The sequence below is a fragment of the Lolium rigidum genome, chromosome 6 (genome assembly GCF_022539505.1).
Source record: "Lolium rigidum isolate FL_2022 chromosome 6, APGP_CSIRO_Lrig_0.1, whole genome shotgun sequence".
Classification (NCBI taxonomy): domain Eukaryota; kingdom Viridiplantae; phylum Streptophyta; class Magnoliopsida; order Poales; family Poaceae; genus Lolium; species Lolium rigidum.
In genome coordinates, this window is record NC_061513.1 from 357,149,507 (window position 1) to 357,162,352 (window position 12,846).

Genomic DNA, 12,846 nt, shown 5'->3' on the forward strand with positions numbered 1-12,846 from the left:
TCGGCCATGGCAACTTTTCTTGTAGTGCATGACGGTTCTCGAGGACGTTATGCCGAAATTATCAATTCGTGCAGAGAAGCCCAGGAGGCGAGGCGAAATGATAGAAGATTCTGCGGCAGTTCTGCTCTGCCACGACATGACCCGACGAAAGAAAAGCGTAATGATTTTGGAAATGTCATTTCCAAAACCAGGGGGGCATGTGTTATCACCAGAATTCGACCGAGTCAGAGGTGGGCCGCGATCAAGATGGGCTTGAAGATTATATACATAGAAGAAATACATGAATCGGCCTTGTGTACCAAGTTTGGGCTAGTTTGCCCGTGTATCTGTAGCATAGTAGGATACGTGTCGGTTAGGAGCTAGAGTTTTACCCGTGCACGGTTAGGTGCACGCCTGAATTAGAAAGTCCCCTGGACTATAAATATGTATCTAGGGTTTATGGAATAAACAACAACCAACGTTCAACACAAATCAATCTCGGCGCATCGCCAACTCCTTCGTCTCGAGGGTTTCTCCCGGTAAGCACCATGCTGCCTAGATCGCATCTTGCGATCTAGGCAGCAAAGCTTATTTACGTTGTTCATGCGTTGCTCGTGCTCGAAGCCTTTTTGATGGCGAGCAACGTAGTTATCTTAGATGTGTTAGGGTTAGCATTGTTCTTCGTATCATATGCCGTCGTAGTGCAACCCTTATGCATCTAGCCGCCCTTACACCTATCTTAGGTGTAGGGGCGGCACCCCGCTTGATCATTGTTTAGTAGATCCGATCCGTTACGGTTGCTCCTTGTTCTTCAAGGATTAGTTTAATATCCGCAATAGTTAGGCCTTACAAAGGGTTGGAGGATCCAGCGGCGTGTAGGGTGTAGTTTGCTAGCCATAGACAGGATGTTCCGGGGATCAACCTCGTGTTGGTTTTTAGGCCCTGTCTAGGATCGGCTTACGATCACCGTACGCGAGCGCGAGGCCCAATCGTGAGTAGGATGATCCGATTATGCGGTGAAAACCCTAAATCGTCGTAGATCGCATTAGCTTTATCTTGATCAAGCGAGACCACCATATATTCGGACACCTTGTACGAATCATGGGTGGATCGGCTCTTCGAGCCGATTCACGAGATAACCCGAGAGCCGATCGAGGCTCGTATTTAATGTTTACGTGTATGCCATGCAGGAAACTAAGCGAGGCATCATCCAACACCTTCCTGACCAGGTATAGGTCAGGTGGCACGCCCTTGCGACAACATCGGACGTGCGACCAGAAGACTTTGCGGGCCGTCGCTCTAAGGGACTAGGGCCAGCCGCAGCCCTGAGTTGTTCCCGGCTCTACGGTGTTGCCAATCGCTGCCCGCCGGTGGGTTTCTGACCGCAACAGCTCGCCTCTAGGATCCGGACGAGGAGAGTTCAGCCGTAACTGTTCGCGTGGGATCCGGATTGAGGAGGGTTTTTTTTGCAAAATTATGGTCAAGTTAATTAAAACGGGACGGAGGGAGTACAAAATATGATTGTATGAATCAAACAACTAGCGTAGAAATCTTTATGCCAAAACCCTAGTTGGGAACACGTCGCTGCAAGGATGCCACGTGGTCACCGCCACGGCGCGGTAGCCGTGGTCGCTTTGCTTCCTCTCCTCTCGAGGGTGCTACTGTACGTGTACGCGGCTCGAAAGAGGAGCCGTGTCGACACGAGCGAATTTCTCCACCTCCTCCTCCTCTCCATTCCCTCCCGAATTTCTCCACGCCGCCGCAATTTCTGGTAGCCCCTTAATAACAATCAGTTCTCCCGCCGCCTCACACGCTCGGTCGCACCGCTTCCTCGCCATGGCCACCACGGGGCGAGCCCTGGAGCCCGCCCCGCCACCGCAGCCGGCCGAGCGGGCCATGGGATTCACCGAACGCGCCGTTGCGGCGGCCGGCGCCGCCGTCATCTCCGCCGTCCTCGTCAACCCCCTCGACGTCGCCAAGGTATGCACCACCCGCGCGCATACCAGTTGCTGTACACCAGCCTCTCCGCCTGAACAAAACGGACCCTCATTCAGCTGTCCCGCCATTTTAATTTGTCGCGAATCTTCTAGTCTTGGTGAAAAAACAGGGGCACCGTGCTAGTTGGTTCTGGAAAAGAATACCTAGAGACTAGAGTTTATCGGCATGATCCGATGTATTGCTGCCAGGCGAATTGTTCGGGACCTGTGACAAAACACCGCGGCATTACCGTCTTACTTTTGGATTTTGGACTGCGCGCGTGTGGACATTGGTGTTGATTCAATCCTTATTCTGTCTTGCAGACCAGGCTACAGGCACAAGCCGCTGGAGTAGTCTACAATCAGGTAAGTTTGCCGCTTCTAACCCACGTACAATAGTTTCTGTTTTCCATTCAATGCTTTACAACCCTGCTTTATATTGAAAGCAAAAGTGCTGGGGATGCCAGTTTTATAGCTACAAGGGCAAAGTAACCAAGTTTATCTATCCTATTGCATTCCCCTGAGGAGCAAAACATAAAGCACTGAAATACAGTGGCAGCGGGCTGGTACATAGAGCCCTTTCACAATTTAATTGCGATACGAAAGAAACTTAAGAAGGTGTTATCTTCCTGATATATGAATCGAATCGATGAGATTGGGAACATCACTCACCACGTCGACAAGAGAAGAAATGTTTCTGTGAATGCTCTTTAATCAGAAATGAACTAAAAATTTACACTAGCTAAGAAACATAGAAGAATAAGACCTATAGACCACATGCTGGTCTCCTTCTGTATACCATGTGATAAACCCCATAAGAGTGTTGACCAGGATAGATGATAAAGGGAAAAAATCTCTCTTCAAGGAAAACTATCTGCTTGTAATACTCCGAGCATTTATTTTTCCTTGTGTGCTTTGTGTCCCAATCTAATTTCCAAAAAAATACATAAATTGTTGTGATACTTTTTGCAATGGATAAACAATCTGCGGCACCCAATTCTGCTAACAGTTGCATACTGACAAGAAGATCCGTTTCTGTCGGGATGGTTCATTGTTTTATTCCCTTCTCTTCTGAAAAAGTGTGTGTGCAATTCATTTTGCTAATTCTTACATAAAAGTATGGCTTGCTTGTTTATTTGTTTTTCTTTGAAATACATTGCTCAGATATGGTCAGATTTTAGGTGCTATCCATGGTGTAACCCTGGTGGATTAAAGTTAAATGGTTTAGGGCCGTCTTGCAGTCCTGAATGCTTTCAGTACAGAGGAACAATGGATGTGTTCTATAAGATAACTAGACAGGTAAATACACTTAATGAGGCTTTTTCTTCATTGTGCTTTTCTGTTTTGGTTTGATCATCTTTTGTAACGATTTATGAGCCACTGCAGGAAGGAATCTTTAGACTATGGAGAGGTACTGGTGCGAGCTTAGCGTTAGCTGTACCAACGGTATATCAACTCACCTGGCCATGACTAGTATTCTGTTTGCACTAATTGCTTATTTCATGACTTTTCATCACATAGAGTTTTTCCTCGCCTTACACATAATTTTCTGCATTTTTTTCTCAGTGTATTTATCTTTGTGTCATTTCATCTGTTATAAAATTGCATTTTTACCTTCATGACAAATGATTTTCTTGGGATGCTGATAATCTTTACAAGAAAAATGGATGGAATGCCCTTGTCGTAAAAAACTTGAGTATATTGTAGCAGAAATTATCTATCATACAGTATGATGTTTTGTGTTTGATGATCTTTCTACAGGTTTTAATGGAAACATGAAATGCTTTAAAATAAAAAGCTTTGACTGCACTGTTACTGATTTAGAACCTAATGTATCTTTAGGTGTCCTCTTGGATTTGTATTAAATTTGGATCAACATCATGGAGCGATAGAATTGTACATCTTGAAGTACTTTGATTCATATATCTCATAGAAACTTACTGTCTTTCAGGTTGGGATATATCTGCCTTCTTACGATCTATTGCGCAATTGGATTGAGGAATATTCTGATCGCAGTAATCCCAAACTTAGGCCATATGCCCCTCTCATTGCTGGCTCTGTTGCACGATCATTGGCATGTATAACATGTTCCCCTATTGAGTTAGCAAGAACACGTATGCAGGTCAGCATATTGAATCCTATCTTCTCCACAAACACCATTATTTGAAATGAAAATGTATCTACTAACAAATGAAAGGGGTGGCAGCTGTGAAATTCCGATGTTAACTCTTGTCACCAACAGATCGCGCATAGAAAAACTTTGCAAGGCATTATCAAAGCCTTATCATAAATGATTCTGTTAGAGAAGTAAAAGTAAAAAATTTACTAGCTTGTGATTCAACAGTTATTGCCAGTACCTGCGGAGTACTAGAAACAGTTGAAATAGGCACCTTATTCTGGTGCAACTTATTTCTATATGTCATTCTCTAGATACAATTATATATTTTTTATTGCATATATAGGCCTTCAAAGAGTCAAGTGGTGGAGCGAAACCCCCTGGAATGTGGAAGACTTTGCTAGGCGTGCTTTCATCGAGGCAAAGCAGCAGCCACCCTGAAAGATGTATGCACCTGTCTGCTATACATACTGTTAGTCTGTAACTGATGAAGAAGTCAATTGTACCATGACCTCAGCACAATAATCAACCATGTACTTTTGACAATACAGCTCGAGGATACCACCTTCTATGGACTGGTATGGGAGCACAACTTGCACGTGATGTACCCTTTTCAGCTATATGTTGGGCGGTTCTTGAACCAGTGAGCTACTCTACTAAGTTTGGTATATTATATTCTGATTAAGGCAATTGAATTCAGCCAAATCTGTAGAGGTAACTATTTTTTCTACTTCTAAATGCTTTCTTTTCAGACTAGAAGACACTTATTAGGACTATTAGTTGGTGAGCAAAGCAATGCAGCAGTTATACTGGGGGCAAATTTCTCCGCAGGCTTCATTGCTGGAGTGATCTCTTCTGGGGCGACCTGTCCTCTGGATGTTGCCAAGACGCGCAGACAAATAGAGGTGAGCTTGGGGCCATTGGCTTATCACTAGTTTTTTCAAGACTTCTCTCTACTAGATTTTGGTTGGTTAAACTCACTCTCATTCATTCCTGGTGCACCAAATGCTAACAATAACACTAAATACTTCTGCTTTTTTCTCACATTACTCAGTGCTTACAAAATTTACCATTCTCATTCCAGAAGGATCCTGCTAGAGTATTAAACATGAACACACGGCGAATACTGCTTGAGGTTTGGAGGTATTATACATTTTCCCTCGGCAAATTGGTTGCAACATACCCATCTTAAGTATTCAATAGAACTAGCCATGGAAACACCATATTCGTCAGGGTTAGAACTTACAAAATGGGAAGTATGTAAGAACCAGTGAAGTCAAGACGCACATAAAGGAGTCAGGCTCACTAAGTTGTACTAGTATAGACGAGCATGGCATGTATGATAATGAAACCGTTCTCTTCACAAGTTCACAATACGACGTGGACTACAATTCTTCTTTCAAGATATGCTAATGAGATAGCAGGTCTCATATGTCCTTGCTCATTTCCACTTCCCGGAATCTTCTGAACGAGCCATTTAGCAACAGGCATGCATCATGCAATTCTTAATGACTGTTCATTTCAATGACCCAATTATGTTTTTCATACTGTCGACATTACATTTAGTCTCTGCATACCTCAGCTTTTCAGCACAATGCAATGTCCTTAACGCTTGTAATGCCCCAATTTTTGCAGGAATGAAGGCATGAAGGGCCTATTCAGAGGCGCAGGCCCTCGTATGGCACGAGCAGGACCTTCAGTGGGTATTGTCGTGTCTTCATATGAAGTTGCCAAGTACATCATCCACAGGAAACAAGCAGAACTATGAGCTTAGATCAATTGTATGCAGATCTCAACTACAGCCAAGGCTTCTGATTGAACGTGGTTTCACTCTCGTGAAAGCTGGTTTACATTCCACGTGACCATGCCTACCTTATCAGAAGGGAGGATCACGTCTGTTCTAATAAAGAGCAGAATTACCAAAAATGTTATCATTTTCGTTATAAGAAGTTTTGAGCCCATGCTGTCCCTCTGCGAGATAACAGTCAGTGTTTGAGATGTAAAAACACAACAGGCAGTGCGTTCAGGATTAGAGTGATATCTAAGAATTTTGTACCAAGCTCTCATGATCAAGTTCATGCTCTATTTTATCTTACAGAGTACTCAGATAGTCAGATTACTAAAATTTGATTCCTGGAGGACAGCTGACTCCTTATACAATCTAACTTGTAAGACGTAAAAATGTGAGCTGCTGGTCCGTCTCAGCAGTTCAAATTCAGCACACTAGATCTATTGGCAGTATTATTTGCCCTAGCAAACCTGTCATCCACTCATCCCACGATAGTCACCACAGGTTTAACACACAAGCATCAAGCAGCCAAATAAACGGATTCTGGTGGGCTGAATTGTTCATCTGGGAACGTTTGAACAGTTCGTAAAATATAGAATTGTAGTGGAGTGGCCAGGGACGGTCACTTTGTTTGAATGATTACTTAGAAGCATGGAAAAAAACAGCGCGCTATTCCAACGTTAATAGCACGCTATAGCATATCTGGAGAGCCGACGCTATGCTATTTCGGCGCTATAGCGCGCTATTCGCGTTAATAGCACGCTATAACATGCTAATAGCGTATTTTTAGACCCACGCTATTTTGTTATAGCGCGCTATTTTTTTCCTTGCTTAGAAGATACTAGTAGAATTTAACATATCCAAAAAGGATTACAGGGTGTTGGCTGAACATCTCTTCTTCCAACATGTATCTTGCAACAAAATGCATTACAAAGGTGCTCCCTCAACGTCTGTTTCTTCGGCCTCCCTTCTGCTTCCCTTTACCCTTTCCTTTCCCTTTCCCACCTTTCTTACCCTTTCCTCTCATCTCGCGCTCTGGCGCATCCCTGAACGAAGAAGATGGTTTCGGTGCTCCCATCAGGTGCTTCACATCGAGAATACCGTTCTTGAACCGCCCTTCAGTTGCCTTGAGTACTCTGTCCTCTGGTCTAGTCTTCTCAAACTTGTTGCCCTTGTCTCGTTTCCTGAATATCCCAAGCAGTCTTTCCTGTATAGAGTTATCATGTGTCAATCACTGTTCCAGGGAAAATCAAAACAATGTGCCAGTAATTAAGAAGCATACCTCTTCAATTTTCTTTTGTTCCCTTTTCTGCTGATTCTTCATAGCTGGCTTTGCTACAGATAACGGTGTACGCTGCTTCTTAATGGCCTGTCGCAGACAAATGAGAACATCTGAGATGGTGCAAAGTTTCATCAAGTTAGGATATACAAGGAACACAAAGATTACCTTTCCACCCAGTTCAACTACTTTGCGATTCTGTATTTGCTTCCGGTCCTTCCATGTAGAGGCACCTGAAAAATATTACTAAGTGAATGTCTGTACCTGAATAAAAACTCGAGGTCAAAATTTAAGCATGCATGCATAGATGAGCTACAAAATTGAAAAGAAAAATATACGGAACACATACGTCAAACAAAGTTAGCTATTATCATTGAGGTTACATTTATATTACTCTTTCCTAATAAAATGAAATTCCTTTTGAAGCATCTACAGATAGTCAGAAACACAAATGTAGTTCAAATGAATTTCAGAAACAAATTGGCAGTTCTTCAAACCCAAAATATAATATGAAACAAAACTCCAAATTATTTCTATCACCTATAGACACATCCATTGATAAGAACCGCACTCAGATAAACTAGCTAACATATCTATGTTTTCCTTAACCAAACTTCACAAGATGATGTGTTAGGAAATTAGCGAGATTACTAACATGGACTAATATTTTGCATAAGCACACAATAGAATGATTTCCAATTGTAACAGATTTTGCTTCACAAATACTACATGTTGAGTTTACATAGTATCCAACATGGAATCATCAAATAGCTATAAACCAAAGCAAAAGCTGTTCCCTGAATACTCCCTCCTTCCATAATATAAGATGTTATTACAACCAATTATCATAGCTGCATTGGATACTACTCCCTCTGTCCCGTAATATAAGATGTTATTACAACCAATTACCATAGTATGTCAATGAATTCAGCAGAAGGAAAGATACCCAGATGCTCATGGACAGTTTAAACAAGCACAAACAGCACCATACAACGCAGTATGAGATAATTAATTACCGAAAAGCTCGACATCTTTCAACAACTTGTCAATATCAATGTCATCAGGCTCCTCGTCAGACGTGTCAGCGGATTTCTCCGGAGGTGGCTTGTGGTACATATTTGAAAGACTCGATCCCTAGAGGGTGAAAGGTCAGAAACAAATTAGGAACTGGGGATGCATAAAGAACGTACGTGCTCCATGAAAATTTTCAAGGAAGCTGTGAGGAGACACGAGGACAAACCATGAAGTGGTGGTACTCGCTGGTCGACGACGGCGCATCGGCGCGGCGGGGCTTCCGGGTGCCAGAGACCGACGGGTCGAAGACCACCTCGGCCGCCGCTTCGATAGGTCTTGACTTGGGCATCCCCTTCACCATCCTCTTACCCGGCTCGTCGTGCGAAGGAAGTTAGCGGCTCTCGGCGAAGACGAGCGGTGGCGCCGGAGGGCGGCGTACAGCGGCAGGCGGGCGGCGCTGGACGGCAGGCGGCAGGCGGCGCTGGACGAGCCGGCGGCGGCGTTCAGATGGGGCTTCGTCACTGCCTGGTTCGATGGTTGCGTGTCTCGGTCGCTGGGCTTGGGCAAATCGATGTGCAAGCTCAGGCCTAACTGGGCTGGGCTGCGCCGCAGGCCAAGTCTCGTATACTAGGCGGGTAATTTTACCACGCCCCAGGCCATGGGCCCATGGCCCGTGTTGCTTGGGGCCCAGCTCCGCCTTTGAGATGTAGTGCTGTATTTTTATGATCTAACATTATCATATTAAAATTTTAAAAATCTACTGAATATCTTAGAGTGGGTACGCTATGCTCATAATTTATAGTTTAGGTTTTACAAGGCCTAGCCCGAAACCCGACCAGGTCTATTCTCGATCGAGAAATGTGGTGACCTCGATGATCCCCGCACCTGTGTGCGAACATAAAATATCTAGATGTACATGCGTAATTTTATTTCAATTTTTTTGATATTTTAAAATGTGTTTTGACATAGTGGGTTCATATGCACCCATGGGCCGAAATGAATATCCCCGCACTAGATCATTATAAATTATGTAGCTAAAACTCATGAAAAAATTAATTTAAATTATTAGGGATAATTTGAGGTCTAAATAAACCCAAAACAACATAGTGTTCTGATGACACCATTCACATACAGTCCTTCAATATCTCGAGGTGTGAACAGATTTAGATCTAAAAATGTGTGAGATGGTGTATAGTTGTATGAATATCATATTGTTTGTTCAACAAAGTCAAGACCATTTTACCTTAAACAATAGACCTAGTACCTCCGTTCCATAAAACAAGGACTATAAATTTCGTCAAAGGCCAAATCTTGCTAAGTTCGATCAAACATATACATGAAAGTATAAATATTTATAATATGGTAAATACTCTATGAATACATATTGTGTGGTCAATCTATTGATATTGATTTGATAGTGTAGATATTCATATTTTTCTTCACACACCTGGACAAACTTAACATTGACTTTTCACTAAATTGATATGTCTTGTTCTGTAAAACGGAGAGAGTACTGCATTAGTATACGTCAGGTGCTAGGTCACCCAATATGCACCCAAAAAGGGAAACGTCTATGATATGCAAAGAAGAGAGAAACTAATTAATGTTGCTGCTGCTCCTTTATGTGCTGATATGCTACCACATGAGATTAACATATCTATTTTTTAGAAAATAATTGACAATGAATATATATCATACTATAAATTCAATCTACAAATCAAGAAAACAAAGGGGAAATAATCATGGTGAATAGTGACAAGAGCTCGAGTGCTACAAGCACTTTTCAGTGCTACCATGCTATCAATGCGTGGTATGCATGCAGAGGAGAACTCCTGAAAAGTTGTACAAAAAGAGCAAACAAATTGAAATTGCCAATAGGTGTATCTACCCCCCCCCCCCCCAATCTAAATCTCTACTTGATTTATAACAGAGAAGCAAAAAAAAGAAGATAAATCCAACTGTAAATAGAGAAAACCCACAAAAACGAAATTTGAAACGTGTGAAGATATTCATTGCTAGATTATCTTTTTTTATTTCTCTGTGCGCACATTGACTTTGGACTTAAGTCTTGTGGGACTCTCGGCAGAACCCTTATCGTCTTACAAATAAAATTTCAAACCGTTTGAGGGTAGCATCCAACATGCTTGAAGCACCACAACCTTCCTAAACTAAAATCAGCTGCGAGTAGTAACCTAAGCAACTAATCATATGTGTCTTCCCAAAATGTAGATTCACATTAATCTCAATTTCAGTTGTGTTGTGGGTAGATCTCATATCAGTTTTGTAAAACGAAAATCCACTTGTTCCCCGCCAAAAAAAAAAAATCCACTTGTTTGGTTGCCCAGTGTCCCAGTATCATTATGGTATCACGCAGGGGCAGAGCTAGAAATGATCACAGAATGGTGCTAACTGCTAAGACAGGCTAAGCGGTGCTGAACTAGTGTGATATTAATTCATGCTTGTGAGTTAGATGTATCATAATTTCTCTTATGCACAACATAGAATGGGTTGGTGCTACAACATTGGTAGCACCAGGTGTGGCTGCGACCCTGGTATCACAGCAGTTGAAGTACATAAGGATGCGAAATTTTTGTGCCTGGAAAGTCGAGGGTGTCAATTAAATGAATTTGATGGTTGAAGTCGAAAAAGCAATGTATGACCATAACCAAGGGTTAGATATTTTAACTTTTTTATAAATTTAAAATTAAATGTTGACAAGACTTTTGTCCCCCTCTCTCTTGCTGAATGCACGTACGCATGTTGGGGTTTGGTATATCGTGAGCAACGTGGCTCCGAATAAACAACATTTAAATACCAAGAAGGCGATAATTATTGAGGGATATCGTTATCAAAGAATGACAAGTGTAGGTTGGCATCTCTTGTGTGCAATATTTTATCAAAATCGTTCCACTCTATCCGAAAGCCTGTCTTTGGTTTCCACATAATCGGTGGATGATATCAGGTAGTACCTCAGATGTCAATGTGTATCTGCACCCAGCTTCCATCCCACCACGCTCGTCTCTGATTCCTCCGACGGTGAAGAGGCAGTACCACAATGGGATGGCACTGCTATCCAATTTGGCTTAGTTTATTATAGTCTGAAAACACAAGGCGGTTTCCCTGCTTTTTTCCCCTTGCACTATCAATTTGCAGGAACAAAAGCCTGAATTTATTGTCACAAACAGCCGCATTTACTTGCCACTTGTGGAAGTTTGCTGTACTGCCAAGCTGATTAGAGTAATCCATAGCTTGCTAGGAGAAACTCAAGGCCTCGGCCTGTCGGCCATGCAACTATACATAGTGCAATTTGAGAAATAGCACTACCAGTATAAAGTTTGATATATGAGCTCTGGTGGGGTTAAACTAAAGATTCATGCAAAGTACAAAATTAATCTGATTCCATGACATGTGATTCTCCGGAAGTACAATTTAAATCCTGCCTATACATCTAGGCTAGGCTAGCTCTCAGTTTAGTTAACCGCTTACCTAGAAATGATCCAAATATGAGCATGGACCACCTAGATCCAGGGACTATGAGAGTACTTTCACTAAGAAATCGTTTCAGTTGGCTTTTTCTTTTGACATCCAGGTGCACAAATAAGTACGTGCGGCACAACAGAGTATTGTTTGCAGTGTACTGATTGTACTGCACAGGCTTTTCGCCAAACCACGCACCAAGCTAGGAACTGATGGTGCATGAGCACTATGTATATGTGTCATCAAAGCCTAATGGCCTATAGATCGCACGCAGAAAGGCTAAGCTGTATGGGGCCTGATCACCTTGCTCGGCTATCTCTGTTGCACAGAAGTCTCTATCTGTCACACGCAGGCACATAAAAGTTAGATTTGTATGGAATAGGTGGGTTAAATGATGTTGCAGGATACTATGCATTTTATCTGATGTTGGAAGGTGCACATAAAAAACGCATCATCATTTGCTTCATTATGCATGAGGAAGCTTCCTATTCAATCTGAATTAACAATCAATTTAGCAAAGAAATAGGCAAGAATTTTCTTGGATAGAAGAGATCAACATGAATTGGCTAAACACTGGGCTATAGCTACCTGCCCGCGAGCATAAACCTGTCTTTGTTAACATCATGGAGATGGGTAAGGCTAACATTTTTCTCTAGCATTAGCGGAGGTTGGATTATGTGTGGCGTTTTCTACTTCCATAAGATGATTTGTTTTCCATAAAGGGCATTTCTATTAAAGTTAAAAGTTCGCATCGAAGCGATACAAGCAACAATTTGACACCCGGCCTCTGACTGACCAGCCTGACTATACATGTTTGGTAGATAAATGCAAAACATGTCTAGTTTTCAGTTTAGAGAGAAAAAAAATATGCGCTTAGTCAATAGATTAAGTTCAAGATTCCCCTAGATAAATTGAGTGAACACTGTCTAGACTCCAGAATTTAGAACCCTTGCGCGAAGCATGAACCTTTTTTATCACTTTGAGGTGATACTGGATGGAAGCTTGCCATGAATCAAAGTAGTAAGGGTCCAAAAATTTATTTTCTCTTTAATGATGTTGGATGGTTTCTATGAATCAAAGTAGTAAGGGCCCATGAACAAATACTTTCCTACACTAACAAGTGCTCCCAAATCCCTACTGTGATTATCTGAAACAATGATGATGTCCTAGTGGGAGAAAAGCAATATATTATACGTGATCTATATTGGGGATCGAT

General features: G+C 42.2%; 2 protein-coding genes across 2 annotated transcripts; one reads left to right on the forward strand and one right to left on the reverse strand.

Moving 5' to 3' along the window:
- Positions 1-2,298: 2,298 nt before the first annotated feature.
- Positions 2,299-6,130, forward strand: LOC124666199 (mitochondrial carrier protein MTM1-like; the record flags this gene model as incomplete). The annotated part of the gene is given in 9 exon segments (XM_047203546.1): positions 2,299-2,321; positions 3,120-3,254; positions 3,342-3,401; positions 3,907-4,077; positions 4,418-4,517; positions 4,623-4,714; positions 4,824-4,976; positions 5,156-5,214; positions 5,707-6,130. Coding segments are annotated over 9 exon segments (926 nt in total), but the record flags the coding sequence as incomplete, so codon positions are not given.
- Positions 6,131-6,698: 568 nt separating this feature from the next.
- LOC124664761 lies at positions 6,699-8,541 on the reverse strand. Its single transcript, XM_047202205.1, has 5 exons — positions 8,380-8,541; positions 8,156-8,273; positions 7,308-7,372; positions 7,143-7,229; positions 6,699-7,067 (listed from the first exon to the last, which is right to left on the reverse strand). Exons 1-5 carry the CDS (start codon positions 8,512-8,514, stop codon positions 6,804-6,806), a joined length of 669 nt encoding a protein of 222 aa, XP_047058161.1. The 5' UTR covers positions 8,515-8,541; the 3' UTR covers positions 6,699-6,803.
- Between the last annotated feature and the right edge of the window lie 4,305 nt (positions 8,542-12,846).

Bases quoted from the DNA above. Each gene is read 5' to 3' on its own strand.
- LOC124664761 (XM_047202205.1), bottom strand. From the start codon at position 8,514: ATGGTGAAGGGGATGCCCAAGTCAAGACCTATCGAAGCGGCGGCCGAG. The intron at 7,230-7,307 runs GTAATCTTTGTG...TGTCTGCGACAG, and splicing joins TAGTTGAACTGGGTGGAAAG to GCCATTAAGAAGCAGCGTAC. The intron at 7,068-7,142 runs GTATGCTTCTTA...AACTCTATACAG, and splicing joins AACAAAAGAAAATTGAAGAG to GAAAGACTGCTTGGGATATT.